Source organism: Gopherus evgoodei, chromosome 9 (genome assembly GCF_007399415.2).
Source record: "Gopherus evgoodei ecotype Sinaloan lineage chromosome 9, rGopEvg1_v1.p, whole genome shotgun sequence".
Lineage (NCBI taxonomy): Eukaryota > Metazoa > Chordata > Testudines > Testudinidae > Gopherus > Gopherus evgoodei.
In genome coordinates, this window is record NC_044330.1 from 13,528,148 (window position 1) to 13,542,113 (window position 13,966).

The 13,966-nt window shown below is 43.6% G+C and overlaps 2 protein-coding genes across 4 annotated transcripts in view; both read right to left on the minus strand.

Moving 5' to 3' along the window:
• Nucleotides 1–978: 978 nt before the first annotated feature.
• Nucleotides 979–2,182, minus strand: LOC115657657 (translation initiation factor IF-2-like). Its single transcript, XM_030575735.1, has 2 exons — nt 1,487–2,182; nt 979–1,408 (listed from the first exon to the last, which is right to left on the minus strand). Exons 1-2 carry the CDS (start codon nt 2,167–2,169, stop codon nt 988–990), a joined length of 1,104 nt encoding a protein of 367 aa, XP_030431595.1. The 5' UTR covers nt 2,170–2,182; the 3' UTR covers nt 979–987.
• Nucleotides 2,183–9,336: 7,154 nt separating this feature from the next.
• NAALADL2 (N-acetylated alpha-linked acidic dipeptidase like 2) overlaps nt 9,337–13,966 on the minus strand; it is a 921,662-nt gene continuing 917,032 nt past the window's right edge. For all 3 annotated transcript variants that reach the window (XM_030575533.1, XM_030575534.1, XM_030575532.1), the window contains one exon: nt 9,337–11,247. In XM_030575533.1, coding sequence (XP_030431393.1) covers nt 11,049–11,247 — 199 coding nt within the window. In that variant the 3' untranslated portion in view covers nt 9,337–11,048. The remainder of the gene's footprint in view (nt 11,248–13,966) is intronic.

Below are 13,966 nucleotides of genomic sequence, written 5' to 3' on the forward strand. Positions count from 1 at the left end.
AGCCATTCCTGCTTCGGGGCCTGCTAAAGTCTCGATGCTGGTGGGGCTGGGAATAGGGCCGGCGCTGCTGCTGCTGAGGCCGGAAGGGCCTGCGCTGTGTCCCAGGAGTGTGCATCCCTAGTGAGCGCATGATGACCCTATTGTCTTTCAGGCTTTTCAGCCTGGGGTCAGTCTTCTCTGAAAACAGGCCCTGACCTTCAAACGGAAAATCCTGGATGGTGTGTTGGAGTTCCGGAGGAAGGCCAGAAACCTGTAGCCAGGAGATGCGGCGCATGGTAACTCCAGAAGCCAGAGTTCTGGCGGTCGAGTCTGCTGCGTCCAAGGATGCCTGCAATGAAGTTCTCGTGACCTTCTTGCCTTCATCAAGAATTGCAGCGAATTCTTGACGCGCATCCTGAGGCAACAACTCCTTGAACTTATCCACCGCTACCCAGGAGTTATAGGCATAGCGGCTAAGGAGTGCCTGTTGGTTAGACACCCGGAGTTGGAGGGTGCCCGCTGAGTAGACCTTCCGGCCTAGCAGGTCCATGCGCCTCGCCTCTTTGGATTTCGGTGCTGGGGCCTGCTGCCCGTGGCGCTCTCTCTTGTTCACAGACTGCACGACGAGGGAGCACGGGGGCGGGTGGACATGCAGACACTCATACCCTTTGGAGGGTGCCATGTACTTGTGTTCCACCCCATGTGTAGCCAGAGGTATGGAAGCCGGTGATTGCCAGATGGTATTGGCATTGGCTTGAATAGTCCTAATGAAGAGAAGGGCGACTTTGGTGGGAGCATCCGCTGAGAGAATGCTCACCAAAGGAGCTTCGATTTCCAAGACCTCCTCAGCCTGCAAGTTCATGTTTTGCGCTACACGCCTGAGGAGGTCCTGGTGCGCCCTGAGGTCGAGTGGGAGGGGACTGGAGGATGATGTTCCCGCCACTGCCTCATTGGGGGAGGATGAAGAGGAGACCCCCGGTAGGAGCGGGTCCACGGGGGGCTCTGTCTTTACCAATGCCTCTGATCCTGGAGGGAGCTCAGGGTACTGCTAGTTAGACCGGTCTTCCCCCGTCGGAGAAGGGGGAGGGCGAGACAACGAGGTCTCCGGAGCCCGGCGCTCAGATGTCGCTGGTCGTGGTAAAATGTGCTGAGAGCTCTGGGCTTGATGGTACTCCCAGGGTGTCCAGAAGCCCCACTGTTGTGGGTCCCTGTTCCTGCGGGGGGGGGGAAGTCTTGGAAGAGGGCAGCAGGCCTATCCATGTCCAGAGCGTACATGCTGTCTGCCTGTGATGAGACAGACGGCTGCTGGGACGGCCATGGTGGGGCCGAACGGGGCTGATAGGGCTCCCTCGGCCTCGACGTCGAAGAGCTCCTCGGTGCCAGGGACCAGTACCGAGAATCGTACCGGTGCCGGGATTGGGACCGGGACCTGCCGCCAGCGCAGTGCCGGGAGGTCGACCGGAACCTGCCACCGGTGCAGTGCCGGGAGGTCGACCGAGACCGGGACCTGCCGCCGGCTCGGTGCTGGGAGGTCGACCGGGATGCTGACCGCCGACGAGAACGGCTTCTCGAGTCTCGTTGCCGGTAGCAGCGACTCAATCCAGACCGGTGCTGGGAGTAGCGAGACCGCCTGGAAGATGACCGGCGCTGCAAGTACGACCGGTACCGCCGTGGGGAGCAGTGCCGGGACTGCGAGCGGCGCCTGGAGCGAGAACGTCCATGGTGCCGGGACCTCGATGGGGATCGGTGCCGGCTGGGCGAGCCCGGAGACGGCGCTCGCATGGTCGCAGGCTTGCCTCTAGATAGAACCCGCACCAGAGGCACCGGGGGTTGAGGCAGCGTGGGCTCAGTCAGAGCAATTAGGTCCCGTGCCGAAGCGAATGTCTCGGGCGTCCAAGGGACCAACAGCTCAACCCTGGATCTTATAGGGGAGCTATGAGGGACCAGACTCGACGGACCTCCGGGGCCCGGAGTCGACGGAACCCCTGGCGGCGAAGCCGCGGCAGAGGTAGGTGCCGGGCGCTCCGCTTGAGTCTGCGAGGTTGGAGTGGCAGACGTCGAGGGCCTTGCATCGAGTCCCGGTGCCGGGGAAGGTCGGTGCCGGGGCGTCTTTCCGGAGCTGGCGCGGTCCGGTGCTGGAGCGGGGCCGGCGCTCTGTGTCGGGGCCACAGGGTTAAGTGCCGCTTCCATCAGGAGAGTCCTTAACCTCTGGTCTCTCTCCTTCTTTGTCCTAGGCTTAAAAGCCTTGCAGATGCGGCACTTATCTGAAATGTGCGATTCCCCCAGGCACTTCAGACAGGCGTCGTGGGGATCGCTCGTTGGCATCGGCTTCTTGCAGGCCGAGCACTGTTTGAACCCCGGCGAACCGGGCATGGGCCCGGTGCCGAGTGCAGGAAAGGGCTAAAGCTCAAGCCCGCTAACTAAGTATATACAGCTATGCACTAAAAGTTAACAATAACGAGAAGTTCAACTACAATTACAACTATCTACAACTATGAGAACAATGAAACAAAGGAGAGCTAGGGACGTGGAGGACAGCTATGCCGTGCTCCACAGTTCCAACGACCGACATGGCAGTAAGAAGGAACTGAGGAGCGGGTGGGCCGGCAGGGGTATATATCGAGCGCTATGCCAGCGCCACTCTAGGGGGCGACCTGCCGGCCCACTGGAGTTGCTAGGGTAAAAGTCTTCCGACGAACGTGCATGCACGGCGCGCACACCTAACTGGAATGGATATGAGCAATCACTCGAAGAAGAATACTGCTTTGTGAAGTTTAGCACTGAATAAGCTTTTCATATGGCGTTAATTGAATTGGATGAATAAAAATTCTAACTAAGAATGCATCACAAACTGAAAATGTAGTATAACCATGAATTGTAGGCATAAACAAACATAGGAAAGAAAATATCTCCACAATCCCTGGCAGAGGAACCTTATGATTGTCTCTAGTCTTCAGAGCTATCTTTTTTTTTTTAAATCAATGCTAGGAGGACAAAAAAAAAAATCTTACAATCAACAGTCAGGGAGTTTTTTGTACCAGTAAATAGATTATGTTCTCAGTGTTAATATTTTGAAGGTTGCAATGAGGAGGTGCTCTTAAGAATCCAGAATAAAAGCTGAACCAACTGCTCAACTAGCAGTCCTTCCCCCAGCTCACTCCAAATGTGGCAGATGGACTAGGTCTCTGGAATCTGATTACACCACCACATTCAGCTCTCTCAGGTTAGTGCCTCAAAATGTCATCTTGGATACCTATAGTGACTCTATAATAAAGACACAGTAAAAGCCACCTAAGTGAGTTACGTTCAATACACTAGTGAATCTGTAAAGAACCTCCTTCCCAAGAGACTGCTTCAAAACCATACCACTTTAACTCAGAGGGCTTGTCTTCATTGTGGGGGTAAGTCAACTTAAGTTATGCTAGTCCAGCTACATAAATAACATAGCCGAACTTGATGTAGTTTAGGTCGACTTACCCCGTGCTGTGCTGCGTCGATGGGAGACGCTCTCCAGTCAAATTCCCCTGCTCTTCTTGGAAAAGTGGAGTACTGGGATTGACCTGAGTGTGCTTTGCCATCGATTTAGCGGGTCTTCACTAGACCTGCTAAATCGATCCGTGCTGCATCGACTGCAAGAGCATCGATCTCTCCGTAGTAAAGATCAGCCCTCAGTTCTGCCTATCAAACAATGCATGATAATGATCAGATAAAGAGGCCTTAATACCATTCTAAAGCAAGATGAGCTTCCCAACCATTGTGTAACATCGTTTAAAAATATTAAAGGCAGCAAGCACTTAAAAAAAACAACAAAGAATAGGTGCTTATTTCATTTTTAAAAGCCTCGTTGGGGAAAAACAACAGAGAAAAGTAGCTTAAACAAAATTCTTTTTTTTACCAAATGAATAGATAGCTGAATAAGCATAAAACTGTACTTACAAATGAAAAAAAATTCTGTTCAATACCTGTGTTCTAACTATATTTTTTAAATTAAGCCTCTGTTCTTATTCCAGGCCTGTGTATTTCCAAGACTAAAGGATTTACATTAATATATTCCAACATTTTTAATAAGCATCATGATTGTACCAGATTACAGTATATCACATATACATACACTATATACACTTATACTCTGTCTTGTGCTTTATATAGTACTGACCAAAGAACGTGAAAGGTTCCTGCAAACTTTTAAAAAGTTGATCCTACCTTTATTATCATATGCCGAGGGACACAAGGAATTAAGCAGAATATAAATAACTAATGCTCCTTACAAAATGTTTTGGGAAATGTTATCATTAAGCCAGCTTCTGTCAAAATTACTAATAAGTATTTACACTTGATTATGTCCACCCACTTTGTAGACTAAGCTATGGAAGCCTTCAATATGATTTATTCCATAAGTAGAATACTTAATGAGACACATTGAAATAACCTATTACGCCGATGATGTGATGACATCTTGTAACCCTGCATGAGCACCAAAATAATTGTTATAGGTGCGGCTGGTAGCACCACCTCTTATAGTGTTCCCAGCACTTCCTATTAGAAGACCCTGTTTTCAATTGCTTATAACTTTGCCAAACTTTTACCATTTGGACTGAAAATTTCCAGGCTGGGTGTTTTCCTCAGTCTGAGTATTAGTAATTATTGTTAGTACTACTACTGCTATTGGAAATTTTCAGTGAAAATGGTTCAATCGTTTCTGAGAATAAGGCTAGGGAAAAATACATTGTTTTGCCTATTTTCACAATATTTTGACAATGTGTAATTGAGAAGATCTAGCACCCTCAGGGAGTTGAAATTTTGCAGAGTAGTGGCCTTTGCGTCAGAGACGGGCCTTTTGCCATTCCCATGAAAATTTGCCCAAATTTGGCCAAGTGATAAACCTTTTACAAAAAATCACAGTTTGCACAGGCTCAGAAGAGATGACCAACATTTTAACAGATTAAAAACCTCACAGTAATTGCAGACAGCTCTGGCTGCCCTGGTCATGTTGGGACTTAGACCCTCATCTGAGAGGAGGGACCCTGTGCTCTCAATGCTCTCTCTGCTGGCCCCAGGCAGTGTAGAGGAGGAATCTGCCCAATTTGAATGCAGAGGGGAATAGACCCAAACCTGGGGAGGGGCTCAAGGAGTATAGACTGGTACCAAGAGCCTGGGGCTAGATACTGGGAACAGACAAGGAGCATGGGGAGAGACTAGGACTGGTGAAGAAAGAAGATGAACTGAAATCCAGTGAGGCAGAGGGAAGGAGGTGGAGAGAAGGGGAGACAGATGTTTATCATTATGATGCAACATGATGGAATTTGCTTTTTCGCTTTGCTATTTGAAAGACGTAGGAAATAACACACACAAAAGTATAATGTTAAAAGAACATTAAGGCTGCAAAGTCAATCACTCCAATTTAGGAAATGCCATATTTAAAGTTTTCTACATAAACTTGTTACCTCTTGTGCATATGCATGATGTAACAGTCTTTAATTACATAATCACATACTGTTTTTCCACAGGGCTCCTGCCTTATTCAGTGCACAGAATGAACAAGCTCTGAGGATCAGTCAGGGCTGTGTAGTGAAGGAGGCTTAGGACAGCACTAGGATTAATCCCTATGGGACACGCCAGCGGTACGAGGGCTCAGAGGTATAGAATGCATAGGCATGAGTACAATATTAAAATCCTTTACTGAAGCACAACAGAATTTTCCATAAGAAATCATCTGCTCATACTTCTTCACTTCTTTCTTGTTCTCTCTCATTGTATACAAATGGTTAAAATATTTGAGTGTAAAGTGTTCCCTGAATTCTTTCTGCTTTCATTGGATGAGGAATTACATTCATTTTCCATTTCTCTTAGCATACCAAATCATAATATACATGATAAGAGTATGTTGCCCACTAACTTCCATAGACTGCAGATGGAAAACAAACAGCTTTTGTCTTTATCTCATCTGATGCAAACATGAAATATTAAGCATCTCCTTAATTCCCCTCTAGTGGATTCATAGAATGTAAAAAAATGTAGATGCTGAGGCCAGGAAATGAGGGCAGAGAGGGGGAAAAAAAGTCCAGTTGAATGTATGAAAAGCCACAAATAGTGTACAATACCAGATTGCCACAAGGCAGAACATTCTAGTAAGTACTGGAAACCACTAGTGCCTTAATGTTCTGGGTGGGGCTGCAAAGCAGCCTCAAAACTGCTCTATCCTATATCAGCTGATCAGGGCTCAAGGTTATGTTAACTGGGAATCACAGGAGCACACTGGGAGCTCTGAACCATCCCGCCATTGTGACATGGACACAAGGGGCCTGGAGAAGGGGGAAGTCATTAGTTTGGAAAGATGTATAGTGAACAAGATGGGGATTGTGAGGAGAAAAAGCACAGTCTCATGGTCAAAGCAGTTGGATACTGTCCTGGAGAACTGGATTTTATCCCTGCCTCTGACACAAAGTTCCTTTGTGGTGCTGGACAAATCATTTCAACCAAACTTTACAGAGGTGGCCACTAACTGTCCTAATTTTCTGGGTGCCTGACTTGAGACCCCGGGGTCTGTCTTGTAGAAGTGTTGAGCACTTACAGAAGCAACAGAAGTCAATGAAGCCAGGCTTTAAACATACAAGTGCTAGGTGCTAAGTATGCTGCAAAATCAGACCCCAGACCTCTGAAACTGGACTTTGCTTTTCACTCCTAAATTGGCAGGAACTGGTAGTGCAGTGCTAGAAAGAATTTGCCTTCAGAGCAAAGGGAATGACACTCAGGCAACCACCTATCCAAGTTAAGGTCTGATCCTGAGAACCCTGAAGTCCCACTGAGAGTTAAAGGAACTTAACTTCTTCCACCCCACATAGCTGGACCTTGGAAGAGTGACATTAACATATTTTAGGGTAGTCACTTCCAATTATCCTTAGCTCAAAGGATGATAGCCCAAAATACAAGGCTTTGAGCATGGGCCCATCTCTTATCATTGTTCTCTTGAAAATGTATCTAAACCCAAACTTAGCATTCTCTCTCTCTCTCTCTCTCCCTCAAATGAGTCATAAATTTTAAGACCAGAAGGTATCATATTATGGTCATCTAGTTTGACTTCCTGCATAATACAGGCCACAGAATTTCATCAAACTCGTCTGGAGGAAAATATGTAGTTTATGATATTTAACTATCTCTATGTATTTTTCCCTATGAGTTTACACCCTTCTCTAGATTTCCTAGTGCATCCTGCTTTCTCTAGATCCATCTCTTAGACAGTATGTGTGATGACCACCTTCGTGCTTATGGGCATGGATTGAAAAGGGGATCTCCAGAGATAAAAACATGAGTCTTTACAGCTTGAGCTAATGGACTTGCAAGTCATATTTCTTTGTCCAATAAATAATGGCTTTGGAATCCCAGACAATTAGGCTGAGATTTTTCACACCAAATTCCCTGTAAAATGAATGATAAATTAATATTATAATAATGTGCATTCTTCAAATGCATACAGTAATAATGATTAAAGTGGGTAAAAAACATATGAAAGAACTACTCCTAGGGAGAAAAATGTAGTTAACTGAGAGACTGATTTGTTCCCCATGCATTGCTGCAGTGCCCTTCTTACAGCTCCTTAGATTTGAACAAGTCCTAGAAGCTATGATAATGGACAGAGGGCAGGTGAAGCAGTCAAGTGTATGGTAAATTCATTCTTGAATTTATCACATGGGTATCACCTCCATCTATGTGGGTGGGGATGGTACCATGTATATAAATTAGTATATGCACAATACTTGAAAAATAAAGGCACTATACAAGCAATATGTTTATTTGTGTATACTGTACAGCAAAAGGGGCTTGTTTTTCTTGGGTGAGAAAAACAATTCACTGTCCACTATGAAGTTAGTGCTGAAATTCCAGCTTCAATGTCCTTGTTATTTATATGATTTGATTATATTTTAGTTCTTTATGGACTCACTAAAATATGCACTAATAAAATCATGTTAGCCTTTTATTATCAACTACTTTACCATACAACTATCGCAAGCCTTAGGATTTCTGGTCCCGGCGAGTAGGAGCTCTAGCAATCAATGTATTTGTTATGCTGGGTTTGGCAATCGATGCTCATGAAAAGGTAACAGATTTTTTTTTAGTATCCCTTCAAGGAGTTTGCAAACATACCGCATTTTTAAAAAGGGCATTTCATTTATTTCAACACAATACCAGAAGGAATTTAGTTTGAGTAAACTATTACAAACACCTTTTCTTACCTGTGGAACAATTGGCTGAGAGAAAGATTCTATATTAGAAATTCACTATATATTTAAGGTTTTATCTTGCTATCAATTCCCTGACTCTACCAGACTACATGTAAAAAAACATTGGCAAGAGATGGCCTGCAGTACCTTTTCAAAAGAAAAGTGGTGCAAAAATTACCTGTGAGCACCCACTTACACCTCTAAAATCAGACGAGTTAGCATCTAGTAACCCATCAAGCCTATGCCCCGCAGGTGCAGGGGATCATCCCTAGGCAGACATATACTATAATGGTGTTATCTGAAGTAGAATACGTCAAGGTCTGTGACTTTAAAACTGGTTATGGTCTAACATCACTGGAGGAAGGTGGAAAGGAAAGTTAGTCAGGAATGATGAAGTTGTAACAAATGACACAGTCGTCTCAAAAAATCTCAATTTATACAATATTGGAAATGACAGAGATTGGATTAATGGAGATTGGGGGATTTTACATTTTAGACCCAGAAAGGGCTACTAGTCCTTTCTGGAAGAAGGAAACTTGCCAAGAGGTGTTGGTCTATATTTTAGGGCCCTTTATTGGAGCCTGATTCTGAACCACTGAAGTCAATAAGCACTTTACCATTGACTTCAATGGGAGCAGGATCAAGCTTGAGGGGATCAGTAACCCAAGGAAGACCTGGCACTAACCTCACAGCTGGGAGATTGCTCCTCCTCAACAAATACAATACAAATCTAGTGCATGCAATAAATTGTTAAATATTGTTGGCAAATACAGAACACACATATGAAGCAGTTCCAACCAGTTAGAAACCACGGGGAGGGGTGCTATTGGAAACCCGATGGCAGAGAAGATGTGCTATGGCAGAAGAAAATGGTGCCATGCCATCTCTTTAGAGTAGGTTTGGAAAGTCAAATTGCTCACCTGCTCCCTCCATATTAGAAGCACCTAGTGTTAGCTGAAAGGTAGAGAGTAAACCCTTTCCTGCATTAATAATGTATGACGAAATGTGATAAAAGCAAAGTTGCATGCACTCTATATCAAACATTGCAGCTATAGAAGTATGTTTTTGAAGAACAATATGTGGGGAAATAAAGACTCAGAGTTGTGATAAAACTCCCTCTTTTTACTTTGAGAACAGTACTGACATGAAGTTGCACCCTTTGGACAAATTTGCAATTTTCCTCAGGTGAAATTTTTCTACATTCAAACAGAAATGTGGCTGTTTTCATTATAAATTGAAATATCTCCTTTTTATTTTCATGGGCAAATTTGAGGCAACAATAAACTATTTAGGATCCCAGACAGCAACTCCTTTTTCAGTCTGGAAGTCCCGGTGACGTCTGATCATTTTTTCCTTGCAGCTCTAATGCCACACTAATCATTCTTAAAATTGTGTTTCTCTATATGCTCTACATTTTATTGTATGGAGTTATAATAATTTATGGATTTAAAGCCCTAAGTCCCAGTAAACTTTGGCCCCTTCAGTCACCTGTTTTGCAAAATTAAATGACTAGCATTCCAGTTGTCCTGTGTGCACTCACATTCACCTCAGCAGCGCAGGGAGGTACAAACTGTACCTGCTTCACCCATCAATAATTCCATGCTATGCAGTGGTAGAGGTATTACTGTTTCCCTCAGACAGGATTCCATTAAGGGAATACTGGTTTATGTTTCAGACAAGAGACATGCTTAATCTATTTGGGTTGTGCTGGCTATTCCAGAATCTCTGGAGGGGTGGGAACTGTAGATGGCTTGCATTACTATGATTGCACTGCTGTGAGTCCACAGCCTGAGTCCTGCCAATGAAACAATCAAGCCCTGTATCTTAAGAACTTTCCTAGGATTTTTAGATTTTGATTCTCATTTACGGTAAGGCCCCCTTATACCACTCTAGGAGAGACGGGGGCCCGTATAATGGATGCCATTATAAAAGTTGACAGTTTGTTAACCAGGGTAGTACTACTAGTTCTGTAAGGTTAGGCACTTCATTTCATAAATATAAACATTCAAAATGTTTTTGGTCAACTCTGTCGACTAATTCAGATCTTCCTAAATCATCTGAATTGTTAAAAACAAAAAAAAAAAACACACATGCTTTTCATTGCAATTAAAATTCTCCTTTTCTGGTGCAGAAACAGGATAATCAAAGGTTCTTAACGCTCCCAGAACCTAAGCAACATTCAGACTATATGCATCATCCACAGGAGTAAGGATGGTCTCAGAATGTTGGACTCTACCTGTAAGGTATTGAGTGCCACCTCCTTAGTCCTGCATGCCCTGAACACCAATAGAATGAACCCACATCCCTCAACTTCCTCTCCCCAGACATAAAGGGGAAAGAACAAAGATGAATTTGTTGTGGAGGTGTAGCAAATCTGGGTATTGGAGGACTTAAGGGTGAACCAATGAATTTTAGGGTACTGCAGTCATGATTTGCTGAGGTGCTGAACATTCACAGCTCTGAGATACTTACAACAGTGGGTGTTCCTCACCTCTGAAAATCAGGCCCTTAGCATTTTGCAGCAACTGTTCAGCACTTTGCAAGATGGAGCCCTTAGTCATAAAAATATATTTTACATATAAAAATACAGCAGATTTCCTTCTAAAAATCAAATCTTGAGTGTTATTCCCCCCAAGTATGTTTTTACACATTCTCAAAGAGACATCTGGGATTTACCGTGAACAGTGCAAAAGACTGTTTTATAGTTATTAGAATACACACTGTAGTACCTTTAAACACCGATTGAAAAAAAAAAGTTGAAAAAACTTTTAATCTCAAAGAAATGCTGGTCCGACTCGAACTTTTGCTTAGTGAATTGTAAACAAACTTCTTAGAATGCTGAGAGTTTTCTCATTTCTTTCCAGCAAAGGCAGTCTCAAACACATCAAGTCCTGCACTGAAGTAAACCTGAGCTGAATTGATGCTGTTCAGCACCTTTGACAAGGCTGCTTGAAGGGTCTCATTTGACTGATGTAGCTTGCAGTGCTCCAGTGCCTCTAGTAGTACTGAAAATTGGCTCATCTTTTCATCCAGCCTGTAAAGTATGTTTCTAAAAGAGAACAATGGAAAATGGTAAACACTTTACTCAAACAGATGAAAACAATTACTTCATCACAAATCATCAGGGATCCCTCAAAGTACCAGCTACGCTTTATAAATGATACATATCTATAGCAAACCTAGCCTGCAGCACACTGAAAAGATGTGTACATATTTATTCTGGTTTTCGAAAGTGCACCTGTCCATCGCTCTAGGTGCATGTACACTAAAAACATTTACAAAGCCTATGCAAGAACACCCAGATTCTTCCTTGTTCACTCAGTCATTCAAGATTCAATTGAACTGACACACTTAGGCCCACAATACCTCTCTTGAAGTATCTCATGTTCTCAGCAGGATTGCGTTTATTCCCTTTTAAAAGATTTAAGTTATTACTGGGGAACCTATATATGAAAGAAATATTTTCTTTCCTCTCTGCTCCTATTGCTTATTTCCCACTTTAATATTAGGGAGAAATCCTGGTCAGACTGAAGACAATGCAAAACTCTCACTAACTTCAGCAGGAATATTATTTCACCCAGAGTCCTCTGTGACATCATCACCAGTGCAACCATCTTTAACATTGCAGACTAAAGTCAGAGAATACACTAAAGCAGGGATCAGCAACCTTTGGCACGTGGGAAGCGGGAACCTCTGCGGGGAGCAGCCTGGGACGAACCTGCAGACGGTCCAGGTAAACAAACCGTCATGGCCCGCCAGCGGATTTCCCTGATGGACCACGTGCCAAAGGTTGCCGATTCCTGCACTAAGGAATAGCAAAACTCTTACAAAACAAAAACTGGTGTTTTCAGGCAACATCCTTACGAATTAACAAAAAATAACTAAAGATAAATACAGACAACATAAGATAAAAGCAGAATTATTCATACAGGATCCAATCCTGAAGTTGCTATTGCAGGAAAACCTACTGCCAGATTCTTTGGGAATTTTGTCTGTGTAAGGTGTTGCAGGATTGAAATTAAAGCTATTCAATGGTTTTCATGAGACTTCTGTAGGTCTTTTAAAGCAGTAATCTAAACGCAGTAGTAAATGCAGAAATCATTATACCAATTAAATAATCATGTAAATATCATAAAGCTCTACCCTAGGGGCACCTTTGATTGCAAACCAAAGTGTGTGAAGTTTCAGTTAAAAAGGCCATAAGTGATTCTGTGCAGGGCTTTATCCAGAAAAACACAGGGAGGAAGAAATTCCATAGCACGAACATGAAAACAGTAACAAAGAAAGCAGGACAGCCAAGACACTACATTAGTAACTTAATTACAAGACAGGCCCAGTGGCAACTCCAAATTAGTAATAAAACTGCCAGGGATATTCACCTGGAAGATAGAAGACTAGAAAAGAGTATCTGCTGCAGACTATTATCAGAGCCTTCTAATTACCAGAGGGAGTGGTAATGAAGTGGCAGGATAAATGGCAACTCAGAACAGCCACTTATGCTCAGTAGTATTTTGTGTATAGCAGTGTGTAACAAAATGCTATGAATCAAGTGTGAACTCTTCCGAGTATATGAAACAGCTCAGATCTTTAAAAATGTATTTCTTACTAGCCTTACCTATTTCTAATTCGTTTGCTCTTACAGGGAGTATTAAATACCCAAACAATAATTAGAATAGTGCTGTAGGAATGATAATCTTTGTATCCTCCAACAGGATAGCACCTAGCATATTTTGAGTGCTACACCAAAAAATAATCATTATGAACCTGAGTGTGTGTGTGTGGGGGGGGGAACTGCACGAGTAAAACAGGGCAGTGCCCACTTCAAAGATCTGTTTAACATGATTCTGTTACATGTGAACATGATGTACCGTAAATTTAAAGGCGACTGGATGATGCTGCCTGTAGTTACAGGACTTCTGTGAAGTATAATGAGTGAAATAGGTGCATGCTGATAGCCAGAGAGGTTTTTTTAAAGGTGAGTTGAGGGAGGACTGCTAGCCTCGCACTGGGTCCCAGAGCAGTCATGACCTTAGGGAAGTTACAGGTGAATGAGTTATTTAGAATACCATACTGCTCCTTGAGGGCTGGATCCTACTTGCTCTGAAGTCCAGGTTTCCGCATTTACTTCAAAGGGAGTAGGGTCAAGTTCTTTCAGAGGATATGTGCATGCCCCCCTCATGTAGTGTTCATGACATACTACAGCACACATGCTGGGGAGACTGGATGCCTGGTCATACTCTCAAACCATCAAGCCACACAATCTTGTGGGCAGTGGCCAGCACAGAAGCCAGTCACCTTCCTTCTTGACAGGTATGTTGCAGTCCTGTCTGGCAACGGGGTGAGGTGGAAAGAAGCAGCTCACTGTATGCTCTCTCTCCACTAAAGCATCCTTTACATGAAATAGAGGAAAATAACATTGATAATTTAAAATTATTTCAACAATGGCTTTTTTTTTTAAAAGGCTGAATTATGCCTAGCAATGAAACATACCATGGCATTAAGAACAGGAATACTTGTGGCACCTTAGAGACTAACAAATTTATTTCAGCATGAGTTTTCGTGAGCTTTCATGAGCTACAGCACACTTCTTCTTAGTCTCTAAGGTACCACAAGCACTCCTGTTCTTTTTGCGGATACAGACTAACACAGCTGCTACTCTGAAACCTGTCATGGCATTAAGGGACACAATTTAAATTGTTGAAGTCAATGGGAGTTCTCATTGACTTTGACGGAGCCAGAAGTTCATCCTAAGTACCTAAATGTTTTGG

Excerpts from the sequence above, each read along its gene's own strand:
- LOC115657657 (XM_030575735.1), bottom strand. The coding sequence starts at position 2,169 with ATGGAAGCGGCACTTAACCCTGTGGCCCCGACACAGAGCGCCGGCCCC. Across the intron at positions 1,409-1,486 it reads CAGCACCGAGCCGGCGGCAG|GTCCCGGTCCCAATCCCGGC; the intron begins GTCCCGGTCTCG and ends CGCTGGCGGCAG.